The 19,959-nt window shown below is 40.6% G+C and overlaps 1 protein-coding gene across 6 annotated transcripts in view; it reads left to right on the top strand.

Annotated features, from left to right (window-relative positions):
* LOC123504341 (nicotinamide/nicotinic acid mononucleotide adenylyltransferase 1-like) overlaps positions 1-19,959 on the top strand; it is a 68,926-nt gene that overhangs the window by 31,303 nt on the left and 17,664 nt on the right. For 3 of the 6 annotated variants that reach the window (XM_045254972.1, XM_045254822.1, XM_045254904.1), the window contains 2 exons: positions 2,480-2,581; positions 3,937-4,091. In XM_045254972.1, the coding sequence (XP_045110907.1) occupies positions 2,480-2,581; positions 3,937-4,091 (257 nt within the window). Of the gene's footprint in view, positions 1-2,479; positions 2,582-3,936; positions 4,092-5,356; positions 5,770-6,416; positions 6,419-19,959 lie in introns of those variants that run through there. The other 3 variants (XM_045255131.1, XM_045255201.1, XM_045255054.1) reach the window with 2 other exon arrangements.

The raw sequence follows: 19,959 nt of genomic DNA, 5'->3' as shown, positions 1-19,959 counted from the left end.
GAGAGAGAAAAAAATCATACAATGACATCGAATGACATTGCAGTGCAGTGTTTTCCCTGCATTGAAGCAAAAACAATATATACTATGTACGAGCCCAAAAATTCTAAGTGACATTGAAATCAACATTATCCCAAGCAACTTCTAGCATGTGTGTGACCTCCTTGCTAAGGCTTTGTGACATCCCAAGGGCTCCTTTTTTTTTGCAGCATGTGTATTGTTTTTTTAGTATTTTTTCTTTTATGCAAGAGGGAGAACTGCCAAGGGCAAACAAAATATTAGAAAAAAAAGGCCCACTGGAATTGCAGTTTCCCTAAAAGATATGAAAGAATTAGCTGAAAGCCTAGGACAAGTCTTGACCCATCACTCTTGAAAGAAGTCAAGTCGTACGAAGATGGAAATACAGAAACAGGCAGGGAGTTCCAGAGTTTACCCATGAAAGGAATGAATGAGAATACTGATTAACTCTTACAGCAGAAGGTTAGACAGAATAAGGATGAGAGGAAGAAGAAAGCCTTGTGCAGTGAGGCTGCAGGAGGAGAGGAGGGATGCAGTTAGCAAGATCAATAGAGCAGTTAGCATGAAAATAGCGATAATAGGTAGAAAGAGATGCAACATTTCGGCAGTGAGAAAGAGGCTTAAGGCCTCAGGTCCATAAACCTTCTGCCAAAGAGGGCATGGAAAACATCATTACAAAGAATTTTGATTGAAGACATGAAATAGTCAGAGGGAGGGACAAGCCCAGAATCATCCAAGGTGGAATTTTTAACAAAGGTTTGAGAGAAGAGTTCAACTTTGGAAACAGATGTGATGGCAGTGGTGCCATCAGGATGAAATAAAAGAAGGGAAAAATGAAGAAGTAAAGTTATTGGAGATGTTTTTGGATAGATACCAGAAGTTTCAAGGGGAGTTTGAGTTTGAAAGATTTTGACATTTTCTATTCATGAAGGAGTGTTTGGCAAGTTGAAGAACAGACTTGGCATGATTGTGAGCAGAAATATAAAGTGAATTAGATTCAGGATATGGAAGGCTCAAGTAGCTTTTATGGACAACCTGTCTTTCATGTATAACACGAGAACAGGCTGTGTTAAACCAAGGTTTAAAAGGTTTAGGTTGAGAAAAGGTAGTGAGGAATGTTCGCCTCCATGCCAGACACTATCACCTCTGTTATGTGTTCAGCACACAGAGATGGCTCTCTCACACGGAAACAGTGATCATTCCAGGGAAAATCAGCATAATACCTCCTCAGGTCCCCCCAACTGGCAGAGGCAAAACGCTAGAGGCATCTCCACTTTAGGGGAACCTGAGGACGGATTGGAGAAATAAGACAAGATACAGAAATGATATTGTGATCGGAGGAGCCTAATGGAGAAGATAGGGTAACAGCATGAGCTGAAGGATTAGAGGTGAGGAAGAGATCAAGAATGTTGGACGCATCTTCAAGATGGTCAGGGATACGAGTAGGGTGTTGCACCAGTTGCTCTAGGTCTTGGAGGATAGCAAAGTTGAAGTTTAGTTCACCAGGATGGTCAGTGAAGCTGCTGGTGAACTTTGAAATCTCCAAGGATGGAAATATCTGCGAAAGGATAGAATATCAGAATGTGCTCCACTTTGGAAGTTAAATAATCAAGATTTACTATAGTCAGAGGAGTTAAGGGAGAGATGGACAACACAGATAAATTTAGTTAGAGAGTGACTGTTGAGTCTAAGCCAGATGGTGGAAAACTCGGAAGATTCGAGAGCGTGGGCACAAGAGCAAGTTAAGTCGTTGTGCACATAGACGCATCATCCAGCTTTGGAACAAAAATGAAAATAGAGAAAGTAAGAGGAGGGAACAAAGAAGGGGCTACTGTCAGTTGCCTCAGACAGCTGTGTTTTGGTGAGGAAAAGAAGATGAGGTTTGGTAGAGGAGAGGTGGTGTTCTACAGATTGAAAATTAGATCTAAGACTGCGAATGTTGCAGAAGTTAATGAAGAAAAAGTTGAGGGAGGTGTCAAGACATTTGGGGTCGCCAACGAGAGAGCAGTCCAACCTGGGAACATTTCTGGTTCCCTCCCCAGAAGGGGACTCTGAGACTGGATTTGGAGTTGCCATTTTTAATCTTGAATTTTAAGTGAAGGGTGTTTGTGTGTGTGTGGTACGTGCATGTAGTCTTATGGGAAGTAGGAGAGTTGTCTTTAGAGGGCAGGCTGTGACTGCCCCCTTGAGTTGTGAGACACAAAGGGAAACATTAAGTGAGATCACAACTAGCTTTAATGGGAAGTTCACATCACTCCCAGAACTAGTGCTATAAGACCTCGCTGGGAGTAAATAATTTTTTTGGTAGGTGTTTACTACCTCACCTCCTCCTAGAAAATTTAATGGTATGTGATGATTTTAGGAGTGTTTCAATGTTTTAATTTTTCAATGTATGTGTGCGGTGATTTCTCATACCAGCCTTGTGTTCTCAGCTCCTTTTTCCATATCTCTCCCTTTCTCTCAGATTGAGGCGCTGGTGGGCAAGTTTGGCTTGGTGGTCATCACTAGGGAGGGGAGCAACCCTTACAAGTTCATCTATGAGTCGGATGTCCTTACCAGGCACCAGGTATGTGTGTGTGTGTGTGTGTGTGTGTGTGTGTGTGTTTAGGTATGTAAAGGGGAAGATTTGCCAAAAGCAACAGAAAGAAAAACAAAACAAATACCCTCTCAGTTGCCAGTCCCCATGCAGGTCTGAGAGAGTTAGCCAGAGGAAATGGATAAATGTCTTGAAACCTCTCTCTTAAATGAGTTCAGGTCATAGGAAGATGGAAATGCTGAAGCAGGCAGGGAGTTCCAGAGTGTACCAGAGAAAGGGATGAATGATTGAGAGTACTGGTTAAGTCTTCCATTAGAGAGGTGGACAAAGTAAGGGTGAGAAGAAGTAAAAACTTTTGTGCAGTGAGACTGCAGAAGGATGGGAGACATCCAGTTAGCAAGATCAGATGAGCATTTAACATGAAAATAAAAGTAGAAGATAGCAAGAAATGCAACATTGCTGAAGCGAGAAAGTGTGTGTGTGTGTGTGTGTGTGTGTGTGTGTGTGTGTGTCTTTATGTAATAGGGGATCTGGTGCAAGTCTTCAATTGCAGCACGGGACACAACTATGAAATAAGACGTGACAACATGGTGTTGCACCTCGCCTCTGAACAAGAGAGAGCAGGTCACCCAGACCAAGGCCTAAGCCGCTCAACGGTCTTGGGAGGTGGCGCGCCCACGCTGGGATGGCCTGGGGCGAGGACAACTGCAGCCAGGCATCACCAGGCCAACAAAGGAGATGACCACCTTGAAGGACAGGCCTGCCTCCAATAAGGCCAAGATCCAAACGCCAAAATGTGCACAAAGACCTAGGCATTGAAGAAAAGATGCTGAAATGGCAGCAGATGCCTTTAGCCTTTGTGCACATTTCGGCCTGTGTTTAGATCTTGGCCTTATTAGAGACAGGCCTGTCCCCCAAGGTGGTCATCTCCTTTGTCAGCCTGGTGATGCCTGATTGCAGCTGTCCTCGCCACCTCCCGAGACCGTTGAGCGGCTTTGGCCTTGGTCTGGGTGACCTGCTCTCTCTTGTTTGTGTTCGGGGGTGAGGTGCACCACGCTGTTGTCACGTCTTATTCCACAGATTGTCATTCTCTCTGAGACAAGTGAATGCATGGCTGTGGGTCACAGGTGGAAATAGACAGGCAGTGTGTTTTGTGCACTATTACCATATGTAGGCCTGATGGCTTCCTGCACCAATCCTTGTGTTACACCACCACCACCACCACTACTTCTACTACTACTACTACTACTACTACAACAACAACAACAACAACAACAACACACCCACCCACCCACCTCTTCCTCCCGTACCACCTCACCCCACACATACCTCTCTTTATTCCCACCACACGCTAATCTACCCCCTCCTCCTCCTCCTCCCTGCAGCGCAACATCCACATCGTGACGGAGTGGATTACAAACGAGATCAGCTCCACCAAGGTGCGGAGGGCCCTGCGGCGCGGCGACAGCGTCAAGTATTTAGTGCAAGACTCTGTTATAGACTACATCTACAAGAACGCTCTCTTTGACACCCATAATAAGTGAGTAATGGGGCTGAGGCTCTGTTGATGGTGGTGGTGGTGATGGTGGTGGTGGTGGTGGTGGAGATGGTGGTAGTGGTGGTGGTAATTTTGTTCTATGTGTGTTTCTATCTTTTCTTCATCTTTTTTTTTTTTTTTTTCTTCTTCTTCTTCTTCTTCTTCTTCTTCTTCTTCTTCTTCTTCTTCTTCTTCTTCTTCTTCTTCTTCTTCTTCTTCTTCCTCCTCCTCCTCCTCCTCCTCCTCCTCCTCCTCCTCCTCCTCCTCCTCCTCCTCCTCTTCTTTTTTCGTGTGTGTGTGTGTGTGTTTGTTTTCATGTTTTACCAATTTTTTCTTTGTTTTTTTCTTTTTGTGTGTTTTTCTTTTTTATCTTCCTTCTTTGGTGTTTTATTTGTTGTTGTTTTTGTTGTTTTTCTTCCGTTTTTCTGTTATTTTTGTTTTGTTTTTATTCTTGGTTTTCTTTCTTTTTTTTTTTTTTCTCCTGTTTATGTGTTTATTTTCCATTTTTTATTCTCTTAATTTTGCTCCTAATTTCAACCTCTCTCTCTCTCTCTCTCTCTCTCTCTCTCTCTCTCTCTCTCTCTCTCTCTCTCTCTCTCTCTCTCTCTCTCTCTCTCTCTCTCTCTCTCTCTCTCTCTCTCTCTCTCTCTCTCTACATCTTTTTCGCCTGTTGTGTGTGTGTGTGTGTGTGTGAGAGAGAGAGAGAGAGAGAGAGAGAGAGAGAGAGATTGGCGAATAAAATTAAAAAGGATAAGTTAAAGAAAATAAAAGATCAAATTATAGAACAAAACTTGAAATAGTCTTAATTTAGTCTTAATTTATTCACACAGTTAAGAAAAAAAAATAGACCTTTTCTTTATTTAAATGTAGATTAGTGTAACTTTAATATTTTCCTTTCTCGACTACTATTTGTTTTGTATGATGAAGAGAGAGAGAGAGAGAGAGAGAGAGAGAGAGAGAGAATGTTCACGCTTATTAATTTCTCCCCTGCCCACCCCAGCAAGCCGAAGTCAAAGTTAAGGCCAGTCAGTTCGAACAAAGGCCTCTCCACCAGCTTGCTTTCACCTTGCCCTCCATTCCAGCAAGATATGGAAGGGTGGGGGAGGTGGCGGCCGGTCACAGGAGGGGCGGTTTGTTCGACCTGGCTGGCCTTGGTTTTGGTTTCCTATGGTTGGGGAAATTAGTGAGCGCGTGTGTACATACGTATACTGTAAGACAAATGATAATAGATAATGATTAATTTATTTTTTCGTTTTATTCACTTGCAGAGGTTGAGTTATGCTTCTGCTTTTATTGTTTTATTTAACTTTTTATTTTGGTAGATCGTTAGAATACTGTATAGTCTATATATTGATTTGTTGATGTTCTTTATTTTTATTTACGGTTCTGATTTGCAATTTATTTGATTATTTATTTATTTAGAGTGAGTGTTCGCGTGTTTGTAAATATTTTAACGTCAATTTGTGTATCAAAGAACAAGATTTACTGAAGAGAAGCAGGTACTCAAAATAGAATCATCTTTAAAACTCACTTAGAAATATTTATAGTTAATTATTAGCTCTTTAGTTTGTTACAAAATTCAATATTATAATAATAATAATTATTATTATTATTATTATTATTATTATTATTATTATTATTATTATTATTATTTGCCGTGAAATAAACAATAGTGTGTTTTGCAAATGTCTTGTTTTCCTTATTTGTTTTGCTATTTTTTGTATTTGGGAGAGAGAGAGAGAGAGAGAGAGAGAGAGAGAGAGAGAGAGAGAGAGAGAGAGAGACTTGCTACTAGTGCTACTACTGCTACTACTACTGCTATTGCAGCTGGTGTTTCTCTCTCTTATGTTACTTATATTGCTCTTGCTCCTGCTGCTGCTACTACTGTTTCTGTTGCTGCTGCTGCTCCTGCTGCTACTATGCTACTACTACTATGCTATTACTACTACTACTACTACTACTACTACTACTACTACTACTACTACTACTACTACTACTACTACTACAACCACCATCCCCGCCACCAAACTAGTCTGCGTGACGGACCGAGCTTTGCTATAACTATTAACTAACTATGTAGTGTTATGTAGTACAGTGAACACAGTATTGTAGACTTAACACTGCCGCCTCCCGGCTAACTCACTCCTTGTCTGGGTAATAATGTGGCTTGTACTTGATTTTGTGTATGTATGTTGAGCAGCGTACACACACACACACACACACACACACACACACACACACACACACACACACACACACACACACACGAGGCACACATGTATTCACCAGTGTTCTCCTTTGCGCATGCTTTCTTCTGGGACTCTCCAGCAGTAAGTATTTCTATTCCCCGTTCATGCTTACCCCGTCCCCTAACCTGGACACAGACGTGCTGCTGCCGCCCCCCAGCTTCACCCTGGGGCAGGGTGGGCAGGGGGGTCAAGCACGGGCGCGCGGCCTGCTGCTGGCTTCACGCCATCATCCCATCAGGAAGAGCTCCCTCTTCAGCGACCTAGATGACACCTCGCCCGGCGACTCCGTGGACGACGGTCCAGCCCACGCACCCGCGCCCGCCCCCACGCACGCCCCGACGGTAAAGTCCTACCCCGGCGTGGCCGTGCCCGTGGGTGCGCGGCCCCATAAGGAGGTAGGTCAGGAAGGCAAGGAGCGGCGCGGCAAGGTGGCGGAGGCAGAGGCGCTGGACAAGGTGCGCGCCGCGTCCTCCAAGTTTGCAAGCGAGTGTGCGACACTCCCCGCTCGTGAGAAGAGCAAGGCTGCCGCCGAGGCGCCCTTCATGAACTCTTCCCACAGCCTGGACGAGCTGGAGCTGACCTCCACCCTCACCGTGGACTACCTGCATGACAAGCTGGCTTCCGCACCCCCGTCCAGGGGCGCCTCCCCTTGCACCGTCAAGCCCCAGCTGGTCAAGTCCCTTTCCATGTCCCCGCGTGATGCCTCCAAGGCCCTGCAGGTGGCCTCCACCAAGGCTGCGGCCTGCAGGGCGCTGGCATCAGGCTCCGGTAAGGCGGCGGCGGCGGCGGCGGCGGCAGCGGCTGCGGGGGGCGAGGCTCCCGCGCCGCGCAAGGTGTTCACATCACACAGCCGCTCCAAGTCTAGCGGCGCGCTCAAGCCTGAGAAGGCATACGAGATGACGCAGTCAGCGCGGGACGACATCTCGCTAGTGCAGAGGGACACCAGCCTGCTATCGCTGGGCACCTCCAATATGTACGAGCTGCTGTCCAAGAAGACCCACGTATCACCCAGCCACACTGAGATGTGCCTGTCCTACATGCCGAAAAAGGCAGAGCCTGCCCCCGCCTGGGAGCGTTCCCGCGGCCACCGCCATGGTGAGCACCTCTTCACCTCGCGCTCCCTTGAGCGTCCCTCTACGCCCAAGCACAACAAGCACCTGTCCTCCATCCACAAGGTGTCCTCGCTGCCGCTGCAGCAGACGCGCGACCGCTCGCCCAGCCCCGTCAGGAACCAGAACCAGTGGCGGCTGGAGCGACAGTACGCGCAATTCACGCGCGATAACACCTGTGAGGTGAAGGATGTGGAGGCGGGCGTGGGCGCAGGTGCAGGCTTGGGCGTGAGTGCGGGCATGGGCATGGGTCTGAACCTAAGCGTGGGCCCCACGGTAGGTGGCGGTATGGGTGTGGGCGGGGGGCTGCGGCGCACGCTGACGCACGAGGAAGAGATCAACCTGATCATTTCAGGAGATTCTAAGTTCCTCACCAAGCTCAAGTCGCCGGAGACGTACGCGCCACCTGACCTGCCCGCCGCGGACGGCCTGCTGCTGCCCCAGAAGGAGTACGAGATGAAGTTTTGACTTGCAGGGCTGCTCGCGACGGCCTGTGTGCTGGTGCTGGCCCTCTACGGCGCCGCCTGCTACTACTGGGCCACGCGCCTACTGCCCGCCAGGCACCGCGTCGCTCATGCCGCCCTCGCCCCGTTGCTCACTACCTAGTGCACCCCGCCCCGCCTGCCTGTGCGGGCCTGTGCGAGCGTGCTTTTGTACTGCAGGCGAGTGTGTGCGTGGTGCGTGCCTGCATGTGTCACACCTCGCCCCGGGAGGCGCCGGCCCCTCCCGGGGTGCGCGGCGGATTCCCTCCGCCTCGAGGCCTGGGCGCGGCGTAGAAGCCAGCAGGGCTGCAGGGCACCGCGGCACTACGGCACCAACACACACCGGTGCTGGTGTGGCGCTGCCAAGCCCTAGGGCCACTGGGGGGAGGGGGAGAGCCGCACACTCTTCCCTCCTCCCGCTACTCCCCCGATCCCCACCACTCCCTCACACCGCCACAGCCACAGCCACCGCCACGCCGCCCCATGACGCGCCGCGCCGCGCCGCGCCGCACACTGCCAACAGGGGACCTCCCGCAACCCGCGCCGGCCCAGGGGGAAGGTGCAGGTCCCCCTGTCCCCTCTTGGTCCTCGTTGATGTGACCCCGCCCCACCCACGCCCCAAAGCTCCAATCAAACACAGCCCACTGAGACTGTCCCACAGCTGACCGGTGTGCGTCAGTCTGTCCGCAGGCACGCACCACCAAACCCTCACTCACTCACTCACTCACTCACACACACACACACACACACACACACACACACACACACACACACACACACACACACACACACACACACACACACACAGCTCCCTTCATCCTCCCACAGACGAGCAAGTTTTCGATCAATTTACTGTATTTTTCCAGCGAGATTTGGATGCGCGCGCGCATGTGTGTGTGTGTGTGTGTGTGTGTGTGTGTGTGCGTGTGTGCGTGTGCGTGCGTGTGCGCGCGCGTGCACGTGTGTGCGTGGATACATGCGTGCGTGCGTGTTGTGTGTGACAGTTTACCCATGCGTGTGTGATTTTCCAAATGTGAATTCTGAACACCATTTTCTTTGCTTGTCACAATTTGCACCTGAGTCACCTTCTGCGTCACTTTCTGCGTCACTGGCTTTGCTGCACCAGGGTCACCACTCACCACTGACCCGCGTGACTTGAGACTCGCTTGCTGGGTCACACATCTGAATCTGCGTGTTTGTGTTGAAATTTTCTTTGAATTATATTTCGTGGACTGGGAGTTATTTAAGGGATACGATGCTTTTAAGGCTGTACATAAGGGATTAATTGCTTTTAAAGGGTGTACAATTGTTGGGTAACGGATCAAATGCTTTTAAAGAGTGTTAGAATTTGAGATTTGAAGTTTCGAATGGTTGTGCAATTTTGTATATTGTATTATTTTATTGGGTGTTCAATTCTAAGGATAGCAAGTGACAAAACATTAATCAGTGAATTGTTTTAAAGGGTGTTTCGTTGTAAGAAATAAGACTTGGCGAAAGATGAAGGACTGGATGTCCTCAAAAAAAATTTTAAAGCGTGGAATTGGGTTTTTCCAGACGATGCGATGTTATAGAGAATAGGAGCAGCAATGAAAAATGGAGGATTGAATGATTGTAAAAGGTATTATGTTGAAAAAGAAATGAGATTGGTGTGTTAAAGGGTGTTAAATTGTGAAAATAAGAGATTTAAGGCTTTTAAAAGGTGTTTGATAATAGGGAAGAGAATTAATGGTTGAATATAAGTGTATTAATTTGAAAGATGTTAGTTAACAAGAAAGAGGATCAGCGATAAAAAAGAAATGTAAGAGACTGGTTGAATTTATAAGTTATTAGATCGCACGAAAGACTATCAGCTGGAAATTATAAGAGTTTGGATGATTTTTCAAAGGTGTTAGATCGAAAGAAAGAGTATCAGATGTAGAACATAAAAGATTGGATTAATGTAAATGATAGATCGCAAGAAAGACTAATAGCTGTAAAATATAAGAGATTGGATGAATTTAAAAAGTATTAGATCGCTAAAGAGTGAACCAGCTGTAAAAGATATTTGACTTTCTTAAAGGGCGTTTAATACCAAAGAATAGGATTATTGGCTAAAAATAAGGAATTTGACTATGAAGGGGTGTTTGTTACAGGAAAAAGGCATATTGGTTTAATACAAGAAAATAAATGAAATTAAAAGGTATTCAATTATAGGTAAGAGGATCTATGACAGCTTTTAAAGAATTCAACGGTTTAAGGGATGTTAGGTTGAAAGGAATACAGTTGTTGGGAAAAAAGGTGAAAGTGATTGAATGCTTATTAAAGTGAGTTACGGTGCAGGGAATAAGATCAGTGTGTAAAGACAAAGAACTGAAAGTCTTTTGAAGGGTGTTCAATCCCATGGAAGATGATCAGTAATAGTATATAAGTAATTTGCCGATTTTAAGAAGTGTTTGATGGTGAGAAAGAGTATTATGATGAAGTAAAAGATATTTAACGATTTTAGTGGGTGTCATGTTACAGAGATTAGGAACAGTGCCAAAACAGAAGGGATTTGATGCTTTAAAGGGAATTTGATTAAAAAGATGATCGATAATAAATTATAGGGAATTGAATGTTTTGAGATGTTGTTCTCCAGGGATTAAGATCAAAGCTGAAATATGAGTGGTTCGATAGTTTTTTTTTTTTTTTTTATCTAAAGGAAGATTGGTAGTAAAGTTTGAAGGATTTTATGCTTCCAGAGTGTGTTATGTCTCAAGAAATGAGATTAGTGCCAAAATATAGAGTATTTCATGGTTCTGTGGGGTGCTGTGTTCCAGGGAATAACATCAGTGCCAAAGGATAAGGTATGTAATGCTTCTGAAAGATGTTTCATCGCACGGAGTAAGATCGTTTTGTTACTGATGAAGGTCGTGTCTATATATATATATATATATATATATATATATATATATATATATATATATATATATATATATATATATATATATATATGAATATAAATATGAAAAAAAGTATTTGGTCTCGTAAAAAGTTAAAAAGAGCTGTTTAAGGATGAATGAATAAATATATCTTTGATAATAAAATAGATAAGGAAAGAAATAGTCAGATTGAGAATAAATATATGAATAACTAAATATAGCCAGATGATTTTTACTGGATAATGTAGGAATGTACAGTTTTGAAAAGCAAAGCTTCTCTTCGTATTGCACAAACTCATATTTAATGAAAAATGCTCTAAAGCATCATAGAAGTGTAAGTTGTCTATTTTTTTCAATGATTTCTTCTCTTCCTTTTCATGTGGTCATTATATCACTGTTATTCCATTTGCTCTTCCATTTTTTTTTAACTATTTTGTCAGCGTCGTATAAATATATTTCTCTTTCCTCCATCTCTGTTGTCTTTCTTGTTTACTTTTGCTCCCTTTCCTTCGTTGTTCTCATTTCAGAAGCTTCGATTGTCACTTTTTCTCCTTCTTTTCATCTCTCTTACCTTTCATCATCAGTTATTAGTGCGGTCCTCTTTCCGTTTTCTTCCTTGTTCATCGTAATCATCACGTTTTCTATGACCATGTTCTCTCTCTGTTCAAGTCTTCCTTTTCTTTGTTATTAGTGTGTGTGTGTGTGTGTGTGTGTGTGTGTGTGTGTGTGTGTGTGTGTGTGTGTGTGTGTGATTTATTCTATCTCTTCTTTGTTTATTTTATATCTTTCATTTATCGAGATTATATTATTTTGTGCATATTTCTTTGTTTATCAGTATTGTCTCTTCCATTTCAAATTAATATTATTATTTTTCTCTTCTTTTATTCTTCCTTCTTTTATTATTGCATTCATCTTCATAATAACGTCTTCCATCTCATTCATTTATCGAGATTGTTATTTTTTCAATCCTTCACTATTCCAATATTCCATTTTAAGCCAGTATTACCAATTTTGTCTTCCATCTCCTCTTATTCTTCAATTCCTCTTTTTATCAATGTTCTTTATCAGTATTCTATCTTTCATACGTATTTCTCTCTCTCTCTCTCTCTCTCTCTCTCTCTCTCTCTCTCTCTCTCTCTCTCTCTCTCTCTCTCTCTCTCTCTCATCTCTTCAGTGCTTCAGTGTATCAGAAGAAGAATCATTAGAGGTTCAGTTATAAGGTTTGCAAGTGGTTGGGTGAATGTTGATTGGCGTGAAGTGCTATGATGTCTGGATTGGCTACGATAGTCTTTTTTCTTGTTACTGGGAAAGTCTGTCGTACACATGCATTGTCATTGTTGTACTCGTACCTACACACACACACACACACACACACACACACACACACACACACACACACACACACACACACACACACACACACACACATGGTCAATATATCCTATTCTACACTTAAGAAAGAGTATATGAACAAATAGAATAATTATATGTAAATTCAAGACAATCTTAGGAAAAGGAGGGTACTTCACACACACACACACACACACACACACACACACACACACACACACACACACACACATCTCTGCTATCACTGCCTCCCCATCTCTTAATAATGGTGTTAAGTGTTAAATGTTATCATAATTTTCGTATATTTATAGATTTTCAAAAGTTTTCCTGTATTTTGTTAACTTAATAAAATGTATTTATGTTTATGTGTTTATTTGCTTATTTTGTTTTTTTTCTTAATTTGTTTTCCTTTCGTTAGTAATTTGCTCGTCTGTTTAATCTTTTTTTGTTTGATTAATTTATTCACTTAGTTTTTTTCCACATTTTTTTTTCTCCATGCAAATTGATACAGATTGAATTAAAATGTCCATGTTTTATATATTTTCTTTATTTGTTATTTTTATTATTTTTTTTTTTATAACAAAAGAAAAATTGTACTTTCATAATTTTTCTTGCTTTAATTTTGTTTGTCAATATTTCATTTATCATTGTTGTTATTCTTATTTTTTCTTCTACTCATCACTTCAGAACAAAAACAGAATTTGATCTTTTTTTTTTTCCAGTCTTCTTCCTTTCCTTGTTCTTGCTATTTTACGTATTAGTTTGTTCATTTTTCTGACGCAAGGTTGACCGTTTCGTGCGTGTGTGTCTTCGTTGTTTTGATGCGTCTCCCTGTGTTGTGCTGTAAGATTACCAACACAACACTGAAGGGAAGACTGTTGCCATTTTTAAGCTACGTGTGTGTGTGTGTGTGTGTGTGTGTGTGTGTGTGTGTGTGAAATACATCTTCCTATAACTTTGTATGCATATAAAACACCTCTTTGTGTGTGTGTGTGTGTGTGTGTGTGTGTGTGTGTGTGTGTGTGTGTGTGTGTGTGGGACTCTAGTGTGATAATAAAAACACTCTTCATACAGACATACATAACATACATCGTCTCATTATCTCCCTGTATATAAAGTAAAAAAAAAAATATACAAAAAAAATGTGTGTGTGTGTGTGTGTGTGTGTGTGTGTGTGTGTGTGTGTGTGTGAAAGATTTGAATTTGAATGACTATCTTTTATCTTTACGAATTTTTCATCTCATCAGCATAAGTATGTCTTTTTTTTCTATCTTTCTTTCTTTGATCTTGACCTTGATCTTTACTTTCCGTTTAGCAGCGCTGGAAATCAAACCAACAATGGTCTGAACAACTGAGATATATACAAAACATTTCATCCTTTTCTATTTTTCTTGTTTGTTTTCTTTTGTCATTCTATTTAACTTTTTTTTTCAGATATAATTATTTGAAACGGTCTTCTGAGTTTTGTTTCTTTATTTTTCGTCAAGAGTATTATTTATTTATTTATTTATTTTATTTATTTATATCATGTGGTCTTTTTCATCGGAATTTCTGGGCTAAAGGGATGCTTTTGTAGTACCTCCTATTTGAAAGCCCACCCGCTAGGAAACCGTTGCCCCGAGTGAGGAAGCCTAACCTACACTCGGACCGTGGACAGGATTGGAACACGTGCGCTTGGAGACCCTCGGACCCCAAAGCACGCATCCTTCCACTGTACCACGGCGAGTTATGCATTTTTTTTTTTTTTTTTTTTTTTTTTTTTTTTTTTTTTGTCTTTCTCGTTTATTCATTTCTATGGTCTGTTTACTCAGGTTGCATCTTTCAAAGTTTTGTTTTATTTTCTTTATTTATTTTCTTTTTTATAATGAAATTCGTCTTTTTTATTGTATTATATTTTTTTTATCAATTATCATTAAGTTTTATCAATAATAAGATTTAGTTTATTATGATTATTTTCTCTTTTAGTGTTTAGATTTTCTCTGTACTTTCAAGCATAATGATAATTTTCACGTGTTTGGTTTTATCTCACTGAATTATACATCAGAAATATCCAAGTCAGTTTCTTCAGTCTTTTATATTCATCACACACCGAACTCTGGAACAAATTCTGAAATACGGTAGATTTTTTTTTCATATTTTCATACTTTTCATCTCATAAATAAAAAAAACAACAACAACTTTGTGATATAAGAAACCAATGTATAGCCTACATTTTTCATTCGTCACATTTTTTTTTCATTTGTCATACTCATACATATGTTTGGTTTAGATTAGACATGGAATTAGAATGTGTTAGATTTTTTTTTTTTTTTTTTTTATAATTTACAAATTTTCTGAGATGATAAATCAGCATAAACATTTTCATTCTTCACTTAACCTTCATGCCAATTTTCAGATGGGCAGTATTGTGTGACTCGTTTCATTTACTTTTTCGGTGAGAAACACTTTTTATGTACCCTTCAATAAAGACATCTGCTTAAATCACCATTGAGAGAGGAGAAAAAAAGTAGAAATACATTTATTCTTAATTATTGTCATCTATGCATCTCCTTTTCAACATATAGTAAGCTTAATGGTGTTTTGTATAAGCTTGTTTTGTATTTACCAATGCTTGTATGCTGTAAAGAGGAAAGTAAGCAAAAAAAAACTATGTTCAGTCTCGTTCTCCCATCTTTACGTTCCTCTTTCAATGTATAGGAAGCCTCAATGGTATTTCTTATGCTTGGTTTAGTTGAACGTCGATGTTAGCGTGTGTTTGTTCAGCGAAGTTTTGTTTGATGCTATTTCGGTGCTTAAAGCTGTTTGGATTGGCCTATTGTCGTTTTGCAAAGTGAAATTGGGGTTTTTAATGTGTTTTTTGCTTTCTCTCTCTCTCTCTCTCTCTCTCTCTCTCTCTCTCTCTCTCTCTCTCTCTCTCTCTCTCTCTCTCTCTCTCTCTCTCTCTCTCTCTCTCTCTCTCTCTCTCTCTCTCTCTCTCTCTCTCATGTATTGTTTGCATTTTCAATTAATACAGGGTGCAACATGAGTTTCTGCAGATATCGCTAGAGATGAAAGTAGAGGTTAATCTAAGTAAAGAATATCACATGCACACCTATAGTCTGAGGCGTTGTTTAACAGTGGTGTGAAGTTCATGGTCTGGCTACGTACAGCGGCTGTGCTAGACAGGCAATGGTGATGAACTATATAGACCTCAGTTACTGAAAATGTGAAGTATTCAGTTACAATTTCTAGAAGTTTTGGATGTTTACAGAGGTGATAAATACTACACAGTGATAGTAATAGATGACATGGAATACTAGTAGGTTGCGTGGTACCATGCATTGCCTGCCAAGACGGAGAGGTCTTAGGCTGTGACAGTGAGTACGTTCAGATTGTATTGTATAAGTTAATGTGGTGTGTAGGTATGGTGTTTTTCTGCCATGGTTACTCACCGGCCCCGGCCGTTATATGTATCACCAGGACACACTTGAACTTCAAACGAGTAAACAATGCCTTTAAGTGTATACCTGCACAGAATATTTTTGACTTAGAAGATTAACCTGTACTTTCACCTCTGGCAATGTTTGTAGCACCTTATGTTGCACCCGGTATTTTTTCCCTTCTATTTGTTGTTTACTTTTCATTTCGTGTTTTTCCCGTCTTTATAATGATCTTTTTTTGTGTGTGTTTGTACTTTAACCGTTTGTCTTTTTCTTCATCCTCTCTCTTCCTTTGCTTTCCACTTTCCATCTTCTCTTCACCACTCAGAAAATCGTGCAAAGTTTCAACAACAAGTCGGGTTTCTAAAGTACATTCTTGCTATGCTACTTCTTGTGTTTCTTTATGCTGTGCTGTGTTGCCGTGCTGTGCTGTGCTGTGCTGTGCTGTGTGGGGAGGCTTCATAGCGGTCTGTAATAGAAATGGGGGTTGGGGGGAGTGTGGCCCAGGGACAGCGCAATCTGGTGGTGCTACAAACACAGCAAGGCGCGTGTTGTGTTGTGTCGTGTGGGTGTCTGTGTGCTAAGTCCTTTGTCATGGCAATCCAGTGAATCAAACGCTCAAAATGGGAACAAACTTTTAACACAGTAATAATAATGATAATAATAATAATAATGATAATACTACTAATAATAGGGAAGCAAAGACGAGTATGTAATATTTAGTTAGGGAGAGAATTGTGTTGTTCTTTCATAGTTAGTAACAGGACGGAAGAGTTAGTCACATTAATTATGACAAAGCGTTGGAGTGGTTCCTCAAATGGTCACTCTCTCATAGCTATTAAAGAAACGAAAGGTGTTAGTCGATCATGAGTGTTGATACCTTCTGATGTGTGTTAGAGTGCTTTCTGAATACGGTCGTTCATAGTTTGTAAAGAGACTGAAGGGGTTTGTTAATTATGAGTGTCGATATGCATGCTGGCGTGAAATGGGATCTTAAATTCAGTCATCCATAGTAAAGAGATAGGATAGCTAATGTTTGTTAGAGTGGTTCAGTCGTTCATAGTTCACAGTAAAGAGACAAGATGTAATACGGTGAGTGTCAATGAGTGTCAATATCTTCTGATGTGTATTGGAGTGTTTTCCAGAATCCTGTTGAGATGGGAAAGATTTGCTAATCATGACTGTCAACTGCCTTCTCATACATGATGGCATAAAATGGTATCCCAAATTCAGCCATTCTCTCATCGTTAGTAGATAGAAAAGATTAGCTAATCATGAAAATTGGTATCTTATGATGTGTGTCTGAATTCGTACATGCATAGTAAAGAGATGGAAAAGTTAATCATCTTATAGTAAAGGACGTTAAAAGTGAATTATCTTATAGTAAAGGACGTTAATCAATATCTTGTGGTCGTTGCAGTGGTTTCCTGAATTCAGTCACTCAGTTTGTAAGGATGGAAAGTTTCAGGAATCATGAGTGTCCATATCTTGTAAAGCATGATGGTGTGAAATGGTCTCCCAAACAGTCATTCTGTCATCGTTTGTAAAGGGATGGACGGTGGTACACCTAATCATGAGTGTCAGTATCTTCTGATGTGTGTTGGAGTGGGTTCCTGAATTCAGTCCTTCATATTTAGTAAAGAAACAGAAGGTGTTAATCATGATTGTCGATACCTGCTGATCAGTGACAGCATGAAATGGTTTCTGGAGTATATTGTTATGTTGATGAATTCTGAAGATGGAAGGCAGTGGACAGTGTACAGAGATGAGAGGAGGACGTCACAGATGTGGTTGAAGCTCAACTGAAGCAGGGTATTGTCATGGTGCAAATTTCATCTGTCAGTAAAATGATGTGTAAAGAAAATCCTTAAGTTGAGAAATTTGGCTGCAATGAGATTTAGAAAGGATCTTGTGGAGGTACTGAAGTGTCCTAAGGGTTACAACTATGTGATAGAGGTACTGAAGTGTCCCAAGTGATACAACAATGTGATGGAAGTACAGAAGTGTCCCAAGTGATACAACGAGGGTGCAGACAAGATCCTTAGGGTTAGTAATCTGGGTAAGATGAGATACTGATAGGATCTGGTGGAGCTACTGAAGTGTCCTAAACGGTATAACAATGGTAGTGTGTGCACAAAGGCGTACTATGGGATATGACAGGTGCAGATGAGATCCTTAGACTTAACAGTCAGTAGCATAAGACTAAGAGGAGATATGGTAGAGGTATTTGTGTGTGCCAAGGGATAAAACAAGGGTGTATACTAGATCCTTAGCGACAGGACAAGATTAGGAGGGGATCTGCTGGAGTTGTCCCAAGGATTACAACAAGGCTGGTGCATAAAAGATTTTTAGCGTTATCAGTCTGGGTAGGATGGTATTACGAGGGGGATCTGATGGAGGTATTGTTATTAATGAAGGTTGTGAAGTGTCCTAATGGATATGAAAGAAGGTTTAACATGCTCAGAAGTTTATAGCAGTAGAGAGAAAGCTGAGATAGTTTTTTTTTTTTTATGAAGCGTAACAATCAAAGAATTCTAATAGACGCAGTGTGGCGTGTAGCTCTTAATGGGGAAATGTGTTTTGAAATGGGAGTCTTTATGATAGGGAAAAGTTACCAGTTTTGAATAGACTGGGGGGAGGAGGATGCTTAAAACAATAGCGGTGGTTTAGTTAGGCCGTTTAGCAGCGAAGTGGTGCCAATATAGCTTGTGTTTTGCAATGGTGTTTTTGGTATCGCAGAAATATATTTGTCTATGTATTTCCAGTTGAAAATTAAATTATATATCTATGGAAGCCGAGAGATTTAATTGCGTGTGTTTGGAGTAAAACAAAAATATATATCGAATCTAAATTGTCCAAGATATCGCAAGGAATTTTTATATGGTCGTGTTATGAAGTGAAGATTTTTTATTGAATTTTTGTATATTTGAATTTTTTGTATGACAGTTTTTTGCAACGCTTTCAAATGCTCATGTTTTTAATTGCATATTTTTATGGAAAGGAGTGTGTTTGTGTGTATGTGAGAGAGAGAGAGAGAGAGAGAGAGAGAGAGAGAGAGAGAGAGAGAGAGAGACGCTTTTTAACCGCTGATATTAATGTTTGTAAAATAATATAAAAATCTAAAAAAATCATCATTCATTTTTCTTTGTTCTGTAAAAAGATGAAAATAACGAGACTGAATGAGTGAATAAATGAAACATTCATTACTCGCATGATAGAATAATGATGTTGATGATGGTGGTGATAGCTATTGATGGTGATGATAGTATATTATTGATAAGGATAATGACCATGTTGAAGGTGATAATGATAGTGACTGGGAATGACAGAAGTGGTAGAGATTGAGTGATGATGAAAGATGATGATGGTAGTACGTACACTAATGGTAGTGATAATGATGGTGAATAATGAATGATAATGGCGGTGATAATGATGCTAGTGTAAGATATCAAACATACATACTTACGTGGAATAATCAAAATACACACACACACACACACACACACACACACACACACACACACACACACACGCCAAACAAAATAAAACAAACAAAGAAACAAACAAACAAATTATAATTTAAAAAAAAACATCATAGATGACTTCAAATTAACATTCTCACAAAAATACACAATTTAAATGAAGGAAATTCTTTTTGATTTCCCGAAGTACGACAGTTTAGCAAGATATCAAAAGTAAAAACGATAACGCCAAACTAAACTATGCAAAAATGAATGAGACTTTGTGCAGAAAAAGGGAGAATTTTTTTACATATGAGAGAGAGAGAGAGAGAGAGATGTACGTTAATATGAATTAGATGTACGATTCCATATTTGTACAATGCAATATATACATATATTTATTTATTATTCGTGTAAAAATTATACAAATATATATAGGCAAATATTTGTTATAGACGAAAATTTAATGCACTTGTTTGTTATTAAAAGTATAAAGAACAATTACCACTTAGAGAGAGAGAGAGGACAAAAAAACAAACTAATAATAAGCTCTTGTGATCTGGACCCAGACTAGTGTTGTGAAGTATCCAATCCTATCACAATGGTACTCAGTCACTTCATTTTAAATACTTTACCAAAATATTGTAGAGGTTATTGAAGAATGATATTGTTTACGTTGTCAGTGTTATTATAATGCACTTTTATTCAAGTATAGAAGTAAAAAATATAACGTAATGTTATTAATGTTAGAAAGTTTACAAGAGAGAGAGAGAGAGAGAGAGTTATATTTATAAAAAATAAATATTTATTTGTTATTAATTGATTATAAATAGAAAATTTTTAATATGCAGATTACAATAGATAAATGAATGAATAAATTGAAATGATATACTTAAAGAAA

This window comes from Portunus trituberculatus, chromosome 1 (assembly GCF_017591435.1).
Source record: "Portunus trituberculatus isolate SZX2019 chromosome 1, ASM1759143v1, whole genome shotgun sequence".
NCBI classification, from domain to species: Eukaryota; Metazoa; Arthropoda; class Malacostraca; order Decapoda; family Portunidae; genus Portunus; species Portunus trituberculatus.
Note: the sequence above shows the minus strand (reverse complement) of the source record. Positions and strands in the feature narration are given on the sequence as shown.